This window comes from Vidua macroura, chromosome 14 (genome assembly GCF_024509145.1).
Source record: "Vidua macroura isolate BioBank_ID:100142 chromosome 14, ASM2450914v1, whole genome shotgun sequence".
In the NCBI taxonomy this organism is placed as follows: Eukaryota; Metazoa; Chordata; class Aves; order Passeriformes; family Viduidae; genus Vidua; species Vidua macroura.
The window spans coordinates 17,541,106-17,559,611 of NC_071584.1; the positions used below are offsets into that span (position 1 = coordinate 17,541,106).

The 18,506-nt window shown below is 41.1% G+C and overlaps 1 protein-coding gene across 4 annotated transcripts in view; it reads left to right on the forward strand.

Annotated features, from left to right (window-relative positions):
• The window catches only part of DACH2 (dachshund family transcription factor 2), a 247,527-nt gene extending 231,445 nt beyond the window's left edge, over positions 1-16,082 (forward strand). For 3 of the 4 annotated variants that reach the window (XM_053990141.1, XM_053990142.1, XM_053990144.1), the window contains exons 8-12: positions 1,905-2,050; positions 2,571-2,718; positions 4,062-4,205; positions 7,243-7,308; positions 15,201-16,082. In XM_053990141.1, coding sequence (XP_053846116.1) covers positions 1,905-2,050; positions 2,571-2,718; positions 4,062-4,205; positions 7,243-7,308; positions 15,201-15,238 — 542 coding nt within the window. In that variant the 3' untranslated portion in view covers positions 15,239-16,082. The remainder of the gene's footprint in view (positions 1-1,904; positions 2,051-2,570; positions 2,719-4,061; positions 4,206-7,242; positions 7,309-15,200) is intronic. The other variant, XM_053990143.1, reaches the window with a different exon arrangement.
• The last annotated feature ends 2,424 nt before the right edge of the window (positions 16,083-18,506 follow it).

Here is an 18,506-nt window from a genome sequence, read left to right on the forward strand (position 1 = left end):
CACCTAATTTAGCTGTGTCTATCTCTTTAAAGAAGAGTAATACTATTTTGAAACTTCAATCTGCTGTACAGTAGCATTACAAACCATAGACCATGCAACCTGTCTTCACAGTCAATAGTAATTTTCCTTTCGGCCAATTTAATGTTATTACTTTCATCTCCAAATAGCAGAGATTTCTAGAGGTGTTAGAGCAGCTCCAGTTTTGCTATGCATACTTCATGTATTGCTTTCTTTTTCAAATGCCACTTCTGTTTAGTCTTTTGTGACTCCATGGCTTCGCTGTTATTTCTGTGTGGCATCATGTGTGACAACTAATCAGGTTATTTTAAAAACTCTGCCACTGATACATTTGAATATGAGAAATGGTGTGTCTGAATCAGCACAAACTTCGTGGTCTGAGTTTGTTACCCGAGTTGGGATTTTTTAAATGGATCACTTAAATTCTATCTAAGATGCCATCTCTGAGGACGTGTGGAGGTTACTGGCTTTTGTTATTAGTCCTGAAAAATCATTAGGAAAATGTTCCATTTAATGAACTCACAGAGCAAAGACAAAATACTCCCAAACCAGAGATCTCAAAGAATACTTGAAAACTGCTAATGCTCCTGGTTTGTTGTCAGGTGGATGCAAAAAGTGCAGCTCGATGGAGGCTCCTGGTGTGTGTTACACCAGAAAATAGTGCTGCAGTGGAGACACCCTGGGTTAATTAGTTGTCAGATTCTTTTTAAGTTGTTTATTCCTTAAAAACAGGAGTGGGAGAAGGAGACCTTTTGAATATGGTGTGGTCTAATTGTAAATTCAGGCTTTAATATGATGAAGGCACTTGACAGGTGAAACTCTGGGGGCTGGCCGTGCTGCTGCCCTGGGCGAGCACTGGCATCAGGAGCTCATGGCCAAGGCAGGGATCACAGGCTTCTCTAAAAGGGAGGTGCTGGGCAGACACTTGTCAAGATTTCTGCAACTGCGGGATCATTATATATATAATATATATATATATATAGAGAGAGAGAGACTGGAATATTGCACAGAAGTATTTTTTTAGCATTTCAGAGTGAAAGAATTGTACAAAGTTTGGCTTCAAACACAGCTACTTTTTAACTGTGTGGTTTTCAGCAATTAAAATGAATACATGGGAAAAAGTACTCACAGGGATCTGAGAGAAGGAGCTACATCTACTGTCCTAAAAGATCCTTCACTTATTCTATTCAAAAATGGGAGTTCATTGGTGATAGTACTGATTCCTCACCAAATTGAAGGGATTCTAGAAAAAAAACAATTTCTAACATTGTCTCTTTCTGGATACACATTTCTGCTGTCTGTGCACAGCTTGATTTATACCCACACCATGTATTTGAAAGAAGGAGTGAATGGGGAAGCTGCCAGGCCCCAGTTTGCTCTCTGTAGGAGATGCTCCAGTTGCAAGCAGTGCTGGCAGAGGGGATGGATGACTCAGTGGAGATTATTTACTGCTGAGCACGGGAAGGGGACAGGTAAAGGAGTAAAGAGATGTGATACATTCCTTGATTAGAATTTTGCCAAGGTTATAGCAACAAAAAACACACATCACAGAATGGCAAACATGACAGAATGAAGACAGGTCATTCAGGTTTAATGAACTGCGTAATACTGTTATAATTCTGTGGTATAATTCTGTGGAATTTGAGATCTAATAGTCTGTACTCCATTACAGCTGTGTTATAGTCTCAGTGTATTGATTATTGTTCTGTACTATTTTGCCAACTTGCCTTGGCAACAGTCCCAGCTGCCCAAAGACTGAAACAATGTTGATTTTACTAACGCACTTGTATTTTGACTTCCAGATAAACAAAATGCTAGTTTCTAGAAATTACAGTCACCTATATTTCCAATGCTTTCTGATGTCGCTTTTAAACCTATCTTTACAGAAGAGGTCCAAATTGCCATTCCAATAATGAAACCAACCTTAGATAAAGTCCAACTGGCTGGACAGGCCTTGCCTCCTGGATTTCCGGCGCCATTTCTTTTTGCTGATGGTCTTTCATCAGTAGAAACACTATTAACCAACATTCAGGTAAATTCTTCTCTACAGGGCCAGGTTATGTCATGATAGATAACATGTGTTTCTTTTGCACTCTTAAAAAAGTTTCAAGAGCTATTTTGTATTTGCAGTTTCTCATCTCTTTAATTTAATGTCATGCTTAGGTTTCCTCTCTCCCTGGCGTTACCAGTCATGGAAGGGTTTCATGCATTGTATATTTGACTTAATAATTGGCAATAATAGTCATACTGAAATTCACCATTCTCATTATTCCTGCAGTGCTTCTCTCTGCAGTTATTGAGGTGAGCAGAGACATAGCACTGTGTGTGTAACCAAATTAACCAAAGCTGTACTGAATGCTTCCATGCACCAAAATTCCTCATATATAACTCCAGCATTAGCTACTTCCAGTGCCCAGTTGGGTTTCAGGTCTGTAGGTTCCTGCTTCTAATCTTTCTGTTTTCCTAGAGGGTGTAAAAGAAACAAGTGGATGAATTTTGTCACCGCTGAAAGAAAATGGTGTTTTCAGATCTTGCATTTGTGTGTGTTTTAGGGCCTGCTGAAAGTGGCTGTGGACAATGCCAGAGTCCAGGAAAAGCAGATACAGCAGGAAAAGAAAGAGTTAAAGATGGAGCTTTGTAGAGAGCGAGAACTACGAGAGAGCTTGGAAAGGCAACTCACAGCTGAGCTGCAAAGCAGAGGTGAGTGAGTGAAAAATGGAGTTTAGGTGTCTGTGAAATGTGTAACCCTTTGGCATTTCCAGCTGGAGCTGTCGAGGGCTCGCAGTTAACTGACATTCATCCTGGTGTAATGCAGCAGTGGCCCTGCACTGGTAATGAAGGATTCAAATCTCCTAGAGCCAGAACGAAGCACAGCTTTCTGTAAGCAGAAAGAACCGTGGCTCAAGGATTATTACCAGTAGGGCAACTGGCCCCAGAGAGTTCTGGCAGGTTCTGAGGAGGGAAGCTGGGACAGTTCTGTGGCTTCCAGGTGTATTAGCATCACTCTGTCCAGGTATTCCCAGCCCAATTTCTTCATTTGACACCTTTAATTTCTTTTTATTTCTACTGTTATCCTCCAAGCATCATCAGTCTTACTATGAGAAAGACATGGCTTTAATTTGGGTTTTTAGGTGATTTTTGTCATTACTTCCCTAGCCCACATTTCTGCAGCTTCAGTGCTTCTCAGTTTGTCTTGTAGAGAACTTCAGCACAACAAAATAGAGCTGAAATAGAGAAAAATTGTCTACCCAAGTGCAAGATCTGAAGCAAATAGTCCTAGACATTTTTTTTTTGCGTCAGGAGATTGAGGTGCAGTAGGGGCCTTCTGAGACAAAACCATGACTGGTTAGAAGCTTTTGATAATAATAGGCAATTAAATTGGTAAATCTGAATTTCTCGCTGTGCTGTTGCAAAAGAGGCAGTATTAGTATTCTTTTCAAAATTCAGATCTGCATCTGAAGGAAAGGAACAGCACTTCTTGTGCCAGAAGCTACTTCTAGATTACATCCATGAAATCATAAAGATAAAACTAGATGAGACCCAAAGAATAGGTGCCAAGTCCTGTCTGCCTGTGCTTTTTGAATGGAAATTGGGTGTGTGGAACTGTCTGCAGTGCCAGGTCTCACTTAGAGGCACCAAAGGGCACCTCTCAGTCAAGTTGTGAAGGGTCACTAAATCCTGCTGAAGCTGCTAAATTGCAGTGGAAATGTTGCATCCCCCAAGTGTGATGGGACTGTGTATTTCTGTAAAACAGAACTTAGGACAGCACAGTGTGCCCCTCCTGAATCCCAGTTAACTCACTGAAATCTTCCAGTCATTCACAGACTTTGATGGCTCCTGACTTGAGAGAGAATTTCACCAATAATCATCATCCTCAGAATTGTTTGTCTTTCAGGTCACCACCACATGCACATCTTTATTGCCACAGGGGTCTTGAGCTAGAACTGCACCTTTGAATATTGAACATAAACTAATTTCTTACAGTCTCCATCATCTATTAACTGTGCCCTGACAACCATTCTTACACTGTATTTACATTTCAGCCACAATTCAAAAACGCTTGAAGAAAGAGAAGAAGGCAAAGAGAAAATTGCAGGAAGCTTTGGAATTTGAATCCAAGAGAAGAGAACAAGTGGAACAGGCTCTGAAACAGGCCACATCAGGTGACGGTCTCAGGATGTTAAATGGTAATGTCTTAGTTGGCCTTTCACAGTCAGCTTAAAATGATGTTTGATTGAGTGAGAAAAAAAAATCTGATGATGCACAGAGCAAATTTCAGAATAAACCCCCACAATTCTTTCCTGAAATAATGAAAAATCTATTTCAGGCTATGTGCTCTGGGTCGAGAATTAAAAAAATAAATAAGTCTGCAACTAGAGAAACAGACAGAGCAGTTTACACAGAGATGACAAGAAATGCTGAATATATTACAGAGAAATCTGTTACAGTGCCAGCTAAGACAATGTGAAATTTGGTTCCTATAAGGTTCTGTGAACTCTTCTCTCCCAGCAGATTCATTTTTAGAACTGCTGAGCTTCATTTCAAAAGTTGCTTGGCTGAAGTTTGCTCAGCCTCAGGACCTATTAAGTTTGTTAAATATGTATCAGCTTTCAGAGCTGACTGGGTTTTGAACACTTCCCAAATATTCTCGTGAAACAAAAGCAAATCAGTTCATCTCCTAAACAGTGATTAATTTCTGGCTACTGGGACGATTTGCCTTTTGTGCTTAAGATGATTCTGGCCAAACTTTAGAGCTTTGGTTTGAATGTTTAAGACTGAACCTAGCTGAGATTTAATTAATTTCAGGTTCTGCAGCTAAGGTTTAGTCTGTGCATCCCTACCTGGAGTCTCTGCAGAGGCCCAGGAATCAGAGTGACGTTCAGTCCCTGCTGCACTCAGGTGTCCTGTGGTGTGTTAATTTGTGCTGCCTGCTTTGGGCACTGCTAGAGACTGCAGAGTGCAAAAACTGCCTGACTGCTGAGCAAAAATAATGAATTTGGCTTGTCTGGAGTTCTCAGCTGTGAGAGCTGCCCACACTGTTCTCTAAAGCCAGGGCAAGGCTGTGTGTGTGCCCTGGCACAGCAGTGCTCTGCAGGAGATGGGAGCTGTGATTTACCTGGGGCACCCAAGGGATATAAACCATGAGAATGAGAGCAGCATCTCGCAGAGGCATCCTCTCATCTGCTGTTCATAGCCCTGCACATCCTGGAAGCAGGGACTGGCTGGTGTCCCTGGAGCACTGGCAGTGGCCAGGGGGATCCAGGTGTGGATTCACAGCTGCAGTCACACCGGGGTGGGGACAGTGACCGGGGATAGTGGGTGGCCAGAGCCAGCAAAACAATTTCTCCACCACCTCTACTGGATCAGACAAATGCCCAGACTGGATCCCGCGGACAGAACCAGCACCTTGAGAGGAAAGTCATAAAAAAACGAAAATCCAGATGTGCTGCAAGGTCACTCCCCTGGGTGCTGCCACTGCAGGGAAGCACCTGCTGCTCACACACCAGCCAGGAGCACCCAGCAGTTCTGGAAGCCACAAATCCAGGGATACCAACGTTCCAGCAATGTGATTAACACACCTTTACATCTGCTAGTGTGGGCCTGGCTGCTGCAGTTTGATTTGCAGGCACACTCAGGTAGACATATATATGTTAGTGCCTGCAAGAAGCTGATATTTACATGCTAATCTGATTGCACATGCAAATCAGGTAGCTCATTAGCATCTTAATCCACAATTTAATTGCAGGTACAATTTTATGACAACAAAATGTGAAGGGCTATTCTGAGTATTTTTAATTTAACTCTGACAGTCTGTCTCATTTAACAGATGCTGTTATTAGTTACAGATGACTTTGTCATTTTTGGTATAGACAACGTGTACTCTGAAGGGTTTGAGAAGAAAGAACCTTTTCAGATTGATAGGCCAGTGCCCTGCACTTGCCTTCAGAACAGGAATCTGAGCAAGGGAAACCCTGCAGAATAGCAGTCACTTTTAATTTTATAAGGAAAAAAATGTATATGTGAAAATACTGGTTTTTTATTACATATACATTTATAGAGCTATATATGCACACATGACATGGATTTCATTTGCACATTTATTGCTGAGCTATTGCTCTCCTGTAAGGACTGTACTTCTCAGGGTTGCCCTGCTTTCACTCAGGGCTCAGTTACTGCAGGGTCACCAGCAAAGCATCACCTCTGTGACAGATCCTGACACTCAGCTGAAGGGATCTGTGAAAGCAGCAGTGCAGTTACTCCCTGATTGAGAAAGTCCAGAACAGGCTTTTGCCCAGAAAAACCCCCAAACTGTATCCACAGCTTCCTTTCAGGTGTGGGTTTTTCCTTCCTGTAATTTCTAAGGGCTGTGTGATAAGGGAAGCAGATGTTTCTCCAGGATTTGAGGTGCCATGGATTCAAATCACATCCCCTTCATGCTAATCCTTGTTGGCACAAGGTGGATCGTGGCATCTGTTCCTGTAACACCCTGGGGTGTTGGAGCCCCCGCCCCCACCCCAAGGGCTGTACAGACAGAGGGATCACCAACATGAAATTAAACAGGTCCAAAGTGAGTGTCATGAGACTCCTTCTCAACTTGGAAAAAAAAAAAAAAAACAAAAAAACCAAAAAGAGCACAGTCCTCTTTGGAAAGCTCTTCTCAGAGATCTGGAAATACTTCACATAATATGACAGCTGTAATTTCAGTTTGGGTGGTAACACATGCTCACACATCCCGAGCTGAGGTTGGAAATGCAATTTGCACAGTTCTTATCTGTAACAGGCACTCGCACAAACTGATACACACACCCCAAAACTGTTGCCTGGCACTGGCTATATTCTTCCACTCTGTAATTTGGGGGTATTTGGCTATATACAAGAGTCAGTGTAGTTTAATGTTATCACAGTTTAATTTCAACTTTTATTTTTCATGTGTCAGATGCCCTCATTCTCCAAGAGGATTTTGCAGACATATTATTACCACGTGTTGGTTATTATCTGATCATCAGACAAATGTGAAGCACATTAAAAATAATTCACTGTGAGACCAGTAATGTTTGCACATTTTGGAAACAATTTACTACTGAAAATTCTATGAGGACCAAATGTTTTATGCAAGACCATGTTAACTTGGAGAGCACCCTAGTTTGCTATAAATACATTTCTAAAGATGCCTGAGAGAGGGGCAAAGGGGAATGCATTAATCTTCAGTCTCCCATCTTTCAGATGCTGGAATCCCAGATATGGAAATAGAACACAACGGAACCCAACATGACAGTGCAGCCATGCAAGGTGCAGTATGTACCACAGCTCCTCACTTGTGTGCTTGTCATTAAAAATTAAGTAAAATCATTTTTATGTCTGTTTTCATGATTTAAGATAAATTTAAATTACAGAACTTCCGTTTGTTTTCCTGTTTGATACAGAAAACCTTTGCAAGAACAGTACTTTACAAGATCAGAAATTAACTTCAAGTAGAGGTGATATTTAGCTGAGGTGATTTAGAGGTGGTATTTGTTTTAAAACTGATATTTATATCAGTTATTATTTACTGATAACTGATATTTATCTACCAAGACATATGCCCTTAGTTCAAAAAGGGGTTTTACATATGATTTATCATTTGAAATATTTTACCTCTAGTCTTTACCTACCTATCAAGATTGCAGATGTTTTCAAAAAATGCATGAACTATAAGTGAAAAAGAAAAGCCATGTTCACATTATGGGCAGCTATCTGGTGCTACTTCTCCTTCACTGTGTGGCTGTGTGTAAGTGCAGCACCTCCAGGTATGGTCTGAGTGCTTCCCAAAGAGGAGGAAATGAGTGCTGGCTGCAGGTCTGGGACGTGAGGAGTTGTGAAACCCTCCTTTGGGGGAGCTCAGACACAGGGATATTCCCAAGGGATATTCCCATTCCTCTTGGAAGCCTTTTTGAGCCACACAGAAAATCCAGTCACCTGTGATAAAATCTTCTCTGAGCAATTTGAACATTGGAATTTCTCTGATGAAAGTCCATCTTGTAGAGTCTTTCTCTCTTCAGTCCTGTGCCATGTTCATTCCAGACCATTCAGTTCTGTGCTGGCAGCCTGCAAACAGCTGCCTCTTCCAAAGAGCTGCTGCTTCTTAGAGCAATCCCACCCTTTCTCCTGCATCATGGAATGGTAATGTGCAGAAATCCCCTGTGCTGAGGCAACTAAAGGCAGACAGGAGAAGGGCTGCAGTGCACTTAGAGACACAAACCTCACTCGAGTGTTTCTCTTCGGCTGGGGAAGGTTTGGCTTGCATACCTCTGGTATGCATCTGTCGTCCATCTGTCATCCTTACAGGAAAGCTTTCAAATATTTTTACTGCTGTCTCTTCTTGTGATTTTAGATTCATATGCTCTGTATTACAGAGAAGGAGAATCACAGCTTTATTGTAATGCAGAGATATACATCTGACATATGTGTGTATATATATGTGCACTTATAATGAGAGCTGTGCTCTAAATATTGCAATTGGAAAATTGCTGCTGCCAGAAATAATCAAAATATTGGATGAGCACTTGGGACACATGTATTTAAATTTGATGAGCAAAATGTTCCTTACATGTTTGATCTGTTCATGGTACCTGCTAAGCAGAGTGCTCAGTGCTCTTTTAGACAACTGTGAGAGTCAAAGGTGCATCTGGGCAGACTCTGGTAAAGAAGAGAAAGGTAATTTCAGTTTTCATTTGAAGAAAAACCATGACACCTGGCTCAAATGTGTCTTTACATCAAAAATGAAGAAAAATACTGTGAGGAAGGTGATGCACAGCCACTTCCAATGACCATTTGCTTGCCTGAAGGAATCAAGACAAGTTTCTTACGTTACTGTAGTTAATTAATACACAGGAAAGCCTTGGGATTTTACCATTTTTATTTCACGTCGAGTTTTTCTGGATTTTTTTTCCTTTTAATCTGATCCTGACTACGTCATCCCTTCAGTTATGAGAGGTTTTGGCTCAGGAAGTTTTTGTTAAGCATGGCCAAGGGGAGAGCTGGATATTCCCTGGGTTGAGTGTCCCTGGGCTCGGTGGGAGCAGGACATGGCCTGGGCAGCAGGAGCTGCAGCCCTGTCCCTGTCCCTCCCAATCCCTTCCCTTTTCTGCCCTGCTGGCTCTGACCCCCTGCCATGGAAATCCAGCTTGTGTGGAGACATGAGGAGCTGAGCCACTTGGTCTCTCTCAGCTGATAAAAAGCTTTCTGGAGAGCTCTCTGTGGAGCTTGTTTAGATTTCAAAGTGTTCCTGTCCTATAGCACCGTCTCTTTCATTTTTATTTATGCTGATACTGTAATAACTTTTTATTCCCTTTCTCTTTGATAACCATTCGTGTCCCTGACAGCTCCTATTGCTGCTGCAGCTCTGACAATTGGAGCACACTCCCTCACTGCCCCTGTTATTTGCTGCCTTTGTTTTTTGGGCCCTGGGAGGAGGAAGGAGCAAAACACATGTCCCTAATACAAAGCTGTTTCCAGGCTTCCAAAATCTCTGTCAGTTGCTCAGAAAAAAAACCTTAGCATCAATACAGAGCTTTCTTTTTCTGTTGTCAATAGCTCTGCTGGACAGAAATCTATCATTCACACAGTGCTTTTCCTTTGAAATTCAATTAGTTCCACTGCCAGTATCTCCTTAAGTTGGTTTAAAGGAAAATTACAGAACTACTGCACAGCCACCTTTCACAGTGATTAAGTCATATCATATTTTATGCTCATTTCTTAAAATGATTTTATTAACACAAGCTGTTCATGTACTGCGTTTCTGATCTGCATTATAAATCTTTTCCATTTAGTTGACTCATTTTCCCTCTGCTTTGTATATTAATTGAACAGAAATTTCATGCAGATGAGCCTTAAAACTTTTTTGAACTGTACAGTCTTAATGCCTCCATCCTCCATATCCCAGATGTAGTTGAGAGCTGGAGCTGGGAGGTTTTTAGCAGGCAGAGGAGATCAGTGGTGGTTGCAGTGGAGCAGAGCAGGTGATGAACACTCAGACACCCTCCTGCTCCTCCTTCCACCACTCACTCCTGGGCCAGCACCACAGTGCATCAACCATTTTATCAGCCAATCTCCCTTCCACATAAAATAAACATACTGGGTGTCATTAAGTGCACCTTCAGATCAATGATTTTTGCAAATGACATTCAAGTACCATTCGAGTAGTGCATTTTTGCTGATAAAAGCAAATTAAATTAGCACAACTACAAGTGTGCTGATAAAAACTAAAACCGAACAGCAGCACCATTAGCTAACAAAGTAATATTTTCTCTTTACTGCTTTCTGCCATTTAGTTATTATCCTATTGGAAATCTAATTATAATCCTTTTACTCCCTAGTCAAACTTCACAGTTTTTGCAAGCTTAGCACTGACAAGTGATTTCATTACATTTGATTGCCCGCGCCCAGATTGACTTAACTTCACTCCGAGACCTAAAAGCCCTCTCAGTTTCTCAGATTCCCTGTTTGCACATTACAGCAACAGCTCCTTTAATTAATTAGCATGAACAGCAGTAACATGAACTGCTGAACAGAAAATAACATCATTTTATGATCGCAGGGAGACTTCTCCTTTTGCATGTTTATACCTTAGTTAACTTTTGTATTACAATATTTCATTGTTAGGGGATAGTGGAACAATCAGCAAAGCAATGTTAGCTTAAAATCTTAGAAAGTAGATGTTGCAGTAATACTTGATAACAACAATTTACAAAAAAATAAAATTTCAGGAAGGAGGCAGCAGCATAGGCAGGCAGGCTTTCCTGAGGTGAAAATGTACTTGACTGTGCCTGCAACAGGAGGGTGACCCAGGGCTGCTGCTGCTGCTTTTGTTTGTCACGTAACTTGGCAGAGATTCAGCACAAAAACTTTGGGGTTACCATGAATAACTTTTTTTTTTTTATTTAACATGTGAATAAGATTTTATTTATTTGTCAAAGATAAAGGACTGATGTAGTTTGGAATATTTTTTTGGGGGTTATCATGGACTGGGCTTCAGTTCACTGGTGTTCTGATCTAAGCAGTGAGTTCTCAAACCCAAGCTGCTTTATCTGAGTCTTAGGCCTGTTGTTCTTCCTCCTGCCCAAGCTGTGTTCTCTCCCTGGAGCGTGTCCTGCTCTGGAGGCTGTGAATTACTGAACCCCTGGTAGCTACCTCGTGCTGTGTCATTGCAGAGCTCCTAGAAGAGCTCTTGCAGAGCTCCTGTGCAGTTCCCAGACTGTCACTCCATGGCCACACGGCCACATACAGCTCAGAGCTACCCCAGCAGGGGCTCACCAGGAACAGGCCTTACAGGAAATATTTGACAGGGTCAGCTCAGCTGCCTTACACACGAAATAAGAGGGGAAGAAACTTCTACCCAGCAGCTCTGTGGGTGAGCAGCCCTGCAGGGTCAGGCACCACGGTCCTGAGGGAAGGAGAAGTTTTGGTACCAATTCTGAGGGATGCCCTGGTGTTGCCACAGGTCCTCAGCTGGGTAATAATTACCATTGACTGCATGGTTCAGAAGGCTAGATCAATTGTTTTATTATATCATCTTAGAGTATTTTATATTTCTATATTACAGTGTATTACAGTAGCAAGAGCTCTCACTAACAACTAAGTAAGTAACTAACAAGAAAAACTTGTGACTCTCTCATGAGAGACCTGACACAGCTGTGCATCTGCTTGGTCATTGAATCTAAACACCATCACCAGAATCTAATCAAGCAATCACCTTGGGTAAACAACCTCTAGAATACATTCCACATGAGAACAACAAGGAGCAGAGATAATAATTGTTTTGATTCTCTTCTCTGCTTTTCCCAGGAAAATCCTGAGAAAGTCTGTGCCTGCTCTCTGTGGCCAGAGAGCTGCTGCCACACCCTGGGCTCAGCCAGCTCAAGATATCAGAGAGGGCACCTCTGATATCATATCTGCACCTCTGCAGAGGTGGGGAGAGGCCATAGGAAAGTGGGAGAGATGAAAACATCTGCTATAGAACCAGCATTTATTGACCATGTTCTTGCTGGGTCAAGAGGGAGCTGTGCCCTGCTCTCTCACTGCTCAGTTGGAAGGATATTTGCAGATAAAAGAGAAGTTTTGCTGGACAACTAATAAGCAGGCAAAGAATTTTTACTTGTCATTCAGCTATTCAGCCCAGGTCCATCTTCTTTTCATGGTAGTGAAGAGATCCTTTGCTGAGTTTTGGTCATTGCTGTGGTCCTTACCCACAAGCAGGGCCTGGATTCATTCCCCTTCCAGGCAGGCAGCACTCCTGTCTGCCAAGGGCTGTAGGGAAAGAGGGTTTTTCTGATCCTTTGGAGAAGCAAATTGATTTTTTTCTTTGTACAAAGTAAGACACTGGTTCAAACTAATTAGCCCCATCTTTGCAAGTTAATTTATTGTTACAGCATTGCATTTCCCATGTGTTGCTTCCTCCAAAGCTGAGCTTGGCTCTGATCTAACTGAGGTGCTGTTTACCCAGCCTGGGAAGGGTGGAGAGTTCATCTCCTGTGCAGTTAGACACTTGTTTTGTTTTAAAGTAATTTAGGGAAATAAAGCTAAATTCCTGATTTAAACCAGAGATCTTACAAACAAAGGATTCAGAAAATTCAGAGATGTGGAATAGGGGAAAAAATTAAACATGATTAAATATGGAGATGGATTTGTCCTTTATCCACCCATTAAAACCTTGGAAGAAAAAGATAAAGGATGATATTGTGGGTAAAAAGAGTGCAAGAACTGCACCTCCCCTGGGCTAACAACTCAGGGAAGAGAATGCTGTCCTGAGGGAAAATTCCACTTACTAACACAGACTCTGGCACACCAAGAAACTCAGAGATCTTTACTTGTCTTGCACATTGTGAAGGGAAAAAAAAAAATCCTCCTTTCTAAATGTCTTGCTTATTAAGCCAGTCATGCATTGCTCTGTAGGCTGTAAAGCAGTGTAACATGCACAGGGGGCTCATAAGCATATTTAGTGTTAGGGAATATCATTTATACAGTTTTTATATTGTCAGTATTACCCCTAGAGAATGAGATTAGGCTTTAAACTACTGTAAATCTACGCTTTTGCTCACCTTTGTATAATTTCATTTTTTAATAGAATGAAGCCCACATAAATGAATATTTGATTAAGGGATAAACCTGATAAAAGAATACATTTATTGCACACAGATTTATTCAAATCTTTGCTATATAATACAGTAAAGTGCTATAAAATGGTCTGTAGCTTGCAGTCAGCTGCACTGAGGATATGGTGAATATTCTCCAGAAAAGATTAATTTGACAACATCACATTGTCTTTCCTGTGTAAGTGGGGGCACAGCTGCTCCCAACACGTTAATTCCTCAGAGGTGATTGCTGTGTGACGTGGTTAATGCCATGAAATTCGGTTTATTGCACAGCAACAAAAAAAAGTATTTTAATTTCTGGAGAATAACTGAGGGTGTTATAAAAAAGGAAATACTTAACTATGCACTTTCTGTTCACTGATCAATGATGTCTCCTGGGTGGCTGCACTGGGCCTGAGATGTGGCATTTACTTTTCTCTCTTATGGGTGTTCCAGATACCTCTATTAAACTTTCCTTGAGAAATAAAAGGGATTGGAAGGAAATATGGAAACCTGTTCCAAAGTTTACTCAGCCCACAGTACCCTCAATGTCCTCATCTTACCTTAATTTAAAAAATAATATTTAGAATTTAATAAAAACACAAAGAACAGCTTCCACTAGGAAGAAGCCATGTGCAGCTTCCTAATGATCATGAGAAAAAGGGAAAAAAAACGCAAACCACAAACAAACCCCACATTGCTCAATCCTTGCGTTTCTGCTGAACCCCCCCAGGCTTTAGTAATTCCCCACCAGGTTTAAAACAAGAATTTTCATCAGCCAATGGCCTGAAACTAATTTTAGTTCTTTCTTTGGAGGCTCCCAAACGTCCCTCTGGAGTTGTTATGTCTCTGGCTCTTGTGATCTTTATTTGTGCTTACATCCAAAATACGTATTAAATCATCTCAGTTTGGAGAGTCTGAGCCTCCTTAAAACCACAAAACATTCAATTACTAATTAGCTGTTTCCTGTTCCTAATGAAGTGAACATGTCGGATTTGGATTAAAATTCAGCTACTGCTCTCCTCTGTTTATGGTTCCAGATGTTTTTGTTTTATCTAGGAGGTTACTTTGACAGCTACTGCTAAATGATAAATCACTCATATTATAGCTGAAATGCATTTTGAAATTGAAATGTGGCAAACTTGGAGATTGCTCCAAGGATCAGTGTCAGCTTGCAGGTCAATACTTGTTCGTTCCTTAGGAGTGCTCGGTATTGGCGTATGTAAAACAGTAATGGGAGAGATGTCAACATTATACAAAATGCTGCTCCATATTATCATTCTGCTATCATCTTCCAGATCAGTTCTTGCAGATTTAGCTGGGTGGATTCATGATTCATTGTATAATGAGCAGGAATATGGATTCTTGTTAGCTTCAGTTTCTGTGGGCATTTCAATATTTATTTTTTTCTCTGGGCTTAAAGTTGCTTAATGTGAAAAATCACAGTTGATAGGTACTATAACTAGGAATATTTTTATGAAGTGCTTTTCTGCTTCGTTCTCTAAATAAAGAAATAGAATTTTAAGAGAAATGTGGTGGTTTCTGAATGAAAGAACAGTTTTCCAAGAACAGATCCTGATTTACATTTTCTGAAGGCAGTGCAGTTTTAACACCCTATTCCCTGGCAGGTTTTGTGCAGTGACAAGGGTGTGTGGTAAAGCTGGTGCCTTGTCCCTGGTCTGTCCCAGGGAGGCAGCAATCCAACACGGGCTGCCTTTGGGAGAAAAGGACTGTTGGATTTAAAAAAATGCCTTAAAGGGGTAAAATCCGAGTGTTTGCAGCCTGTCCTGAGCCATTGCTGGCAAACACCAGGGCAAGTGGTGGTGGGTCTTTGTCCTTTCTTGAGGGCTTGGCCAGGTGTTGTCACCCGGTGCCTCCTTTCCCTGCACAAAACTTGCACATATGCTGGACAGTTTAGTTTATATCACTTTTAGATCTGCTCATTTGGCTTGAGGGAAAAAAAAAAAAAAAAAAAGATCCACAACCAAGTAAAGAAACCACCTAAGTGTCAGTTAATTACAAAATCGTCAGCTGTGTAATTGACTTTTTTTCTTCTTTTCTGTTTCCCTCCAGAAAACAGAACATACATCAAGCCGACCATTATGTACTGAAGGAACCACCTATTGCTGAAAAATGTATAATGACCACTATTTGAAGACTATATAGTTCCTGAGAAATGTCCCTTCCAACCTTTGATGCCTTCAGTACTGTGTGAGGAACAGGATTTGTAGCATGAAACTTGAAGGACAATTTCAAGCAATTTACTGTTGCTGCATTGAAAACTGCCGTATTAAGAAATACTGAGACTTTTTACAAGCTTACCATACCAAACCAAGCCTGTCACAACAGATCATTTTTAGGTCCCTGGAGATAGAAAGGAGTTTTAGTATTTTTAAGCACATACATCAATTATTTCCCCTCCCCACCCTGCCCCAAAAAAGAACTTTTTTTTTTTTTCCTTAGGAGGTGGCTATTACTGAATAGCAATGGCACAATGATTTTAAGCCACAATGGTCCTCACTGGCTGTACATCATACAAGTCCAGTTTATCACTGAAACTGTTCAACATGGAGCTGTTTCGATTGTGTTTATAAATTAAGCTTTGTTTACTGAAGCAGATACTCGATATATATTACGTTTTAAAAAGAAATGTGTGTACATTTTTTAAAAGAACGATGTAAAAATTGTCCTTTCATTAGATGACCGATTCAAAAGTGTGAGCTAAACCCTAATAGCTGATGTAATATGAGGATTATAATTGATGCTTTTTTTTTTAATGCTCAGTTCAGCTTGGCTTTTGGTCTTTTAAGATGGAAAAATGAATATGCAGTAGAGTGTTAGATAATGGAAACTTTTAAGTATGGTTTCTCTGTTGTACCATATTAAGTTAAAGTACACATTCTTTGTTAAAAATGTTCTTGCTAAAAATACAGTATTAAAAAGTTTTTTGTTTGACTTTGGAAATCTTTTAAGATTTTTTTTGGACTGTGAATTCCCATAGTAACTGTACTAATGCAAACCAGTATTTTGCACTATTAAAAATACTTGAAGAATTGACTTAATAAAGAGGGTGGGTTGGTATTAAACATTTTCCTAATTATTGTATGCTCCAGATTCTGAACTTTGAAAAGTGAAAACAGCTGAAAGCTTCCCTTCTCAAAACATGGGACTGAAGGCTGGTTTGAGTCAGGTGGAATTAAGTGATCACCTGTTCCCTCTTTATTTTAATTCCTGGGTCAAAGGCACAGTGCTTATTTCCTTACCAGCTCCTGTTTATGTACACATGTTTACACACACATGCCCTGAATATAAATCACTGTCACTTAAAAACAAAAAAGACCTTTAAATAAATCCACGGGGAATATATTCCCTATGATTATGTTTACTTCTGGCTACATCTAAATGTAGAGTGTTCACAATTTCTTTCATTTTTAGCACTGCATTTTTTTCTCATTAGCAGACTCTTGTAAACAGACTCTGCAGAATAAAATCACCTGATTTTTTTGTTCCTAAAAGAAATTTTTTAGCTTAACCAGTGTCAGTTCAAGAAAACGTGTTGCCCTCTGTTCTACACGTGATCAAGAGACTTACCAGAATATTCTTCCAATGTCCAAATTGGGTTTGTTCCATATTATTTTTATAACAGCTGTTCTAATAACTGCATTAATCATGCTGCCATTGATCAAACCATGAAAAGTTGAATGATACAGAGAAACAGGAGCGTTAGGAATTATGAGTCCTGATGCTTAATAAATGCTCATATGTGAATAAAACATTGCAACACCAGAACTTAAATTGTACCTTTAGGTATTCTATTAATTTTAGTTTCAATTCCACTGGGATTTTCTGAAGTGAGGGCTGGACTTCATTCTAAATCTCATTTTTAAAAAGGAGTTGAAACAGCCCTTGGGGTGCTGCAGCATTTCTGGCTGACCTGGTGCTGGCAGTGCTCCTGTGAAGTGCAGATTTTGAAGAGAGATCTTTGCTCAGTTATCCAATATTGTGTAGTTTAGAAAGACTTCATGTAACTAATTAGTTCAGTCTTTACCAACATTTTTGCACTTTCCTTTGATCTCCGTTAAAGCTTTTTGAACCTTTTTCCCCTGACTGGCTGATGTGCACATTCCTTAAGGCATCACTGAGCCTGGGTTGATGAGCACAGGTTGATTCCTGATCTGCCCATCCCAGATTGGTTTTAAATGTCAAAATTCTGACAAATGAAGTTGAGGAGACTGATAAACTGGAGAGACTGACTGTATTTTCAGTCCTCACTAGGTGGGTCCTGGTAAGTATTGACAAGGCAAGAGGCTGAGGGGTTTGGGTGTCAGCTCAGCCTAATGTGTGGAAGGAAGGTGTTAAAGCCTTTTAAAGGCTCAGCCTTCCCCACCACCCTCCTCCTCACTGCAGCAGCCCCAGCTGGCTCCCAGAGAGGGACAGCACTCTCGGGGTTGGGGTTTTAGGGTGGTTTTTGTCTGGGTGTGGGGCAGAGGGACACGGGCAGCCCCTCCTGCTGCAGTGGGCAGCTCAGCTGGGCGTGTTTGGGGTGCAGCACCCACAGCCCCTCTGCCAGCTCTGCTCCCTAAGAGCCTGCCCAGGTGTGTGGGTGCCCTGTGGAGTGGCCACGGAGCCATCCATGATCGTGGCTGAAGGCAGGCAAGGGAATGGGTTCTGAGTCCTGCGGAATGCAGACCATAATAAACCCCAGAGGATCAATAGTGCCCAATCTCCATTTGAAGCCTGGATCTATAGCAGTCCACAGTGAGGCCATGGCTGTGCATTAAAACCTGAATGCTGCTTGAAGTAATTGCTGCTTACAAGGAAGTGGCCTGTAAATACATTTATTTACAGACTATTTTTGATAACATGACAAAATGTGGGCTAACCTGAATTGTTACAAACTTCCTTTATGGCCTCAGCTGATCTCCACAACCCCTCCTGTGCCTGTGCATGCACTGAGCCCTAAATACACATGGGACAATTCCCAGCCTGGGTTTGGATCTGGAACCTTTGGCAGCAGCAGCACTGAGGGAGGCACTTGCACCTTCCCCCTGCAGCTTCCTGCTGTGGCCCTGCAGCATCCACTGGCCCTGCTGCCCCTGCTGGGGTGGGCAAGGAATTCACAGAGGGGCTTTTCTAAGCCAGGTCATGTGCTATCATCATTCCTAATACATCCTGCAAATGTTTAAGCACATGCAAAATCACTGTTAATAAACAGTCTGACTTTAGTTCTGTCTGCAAATAAGGGCGTCTTTGATGATTTGAAGCTGAGATGGAAGGGCAGTAAAAGAAGTATTTTTATAATGATGTATTATGGATGGATAATGATTTGCTACTGCTTTATATTTGTACATCAAAGGAATCAATTGAAATGAGCCAGTT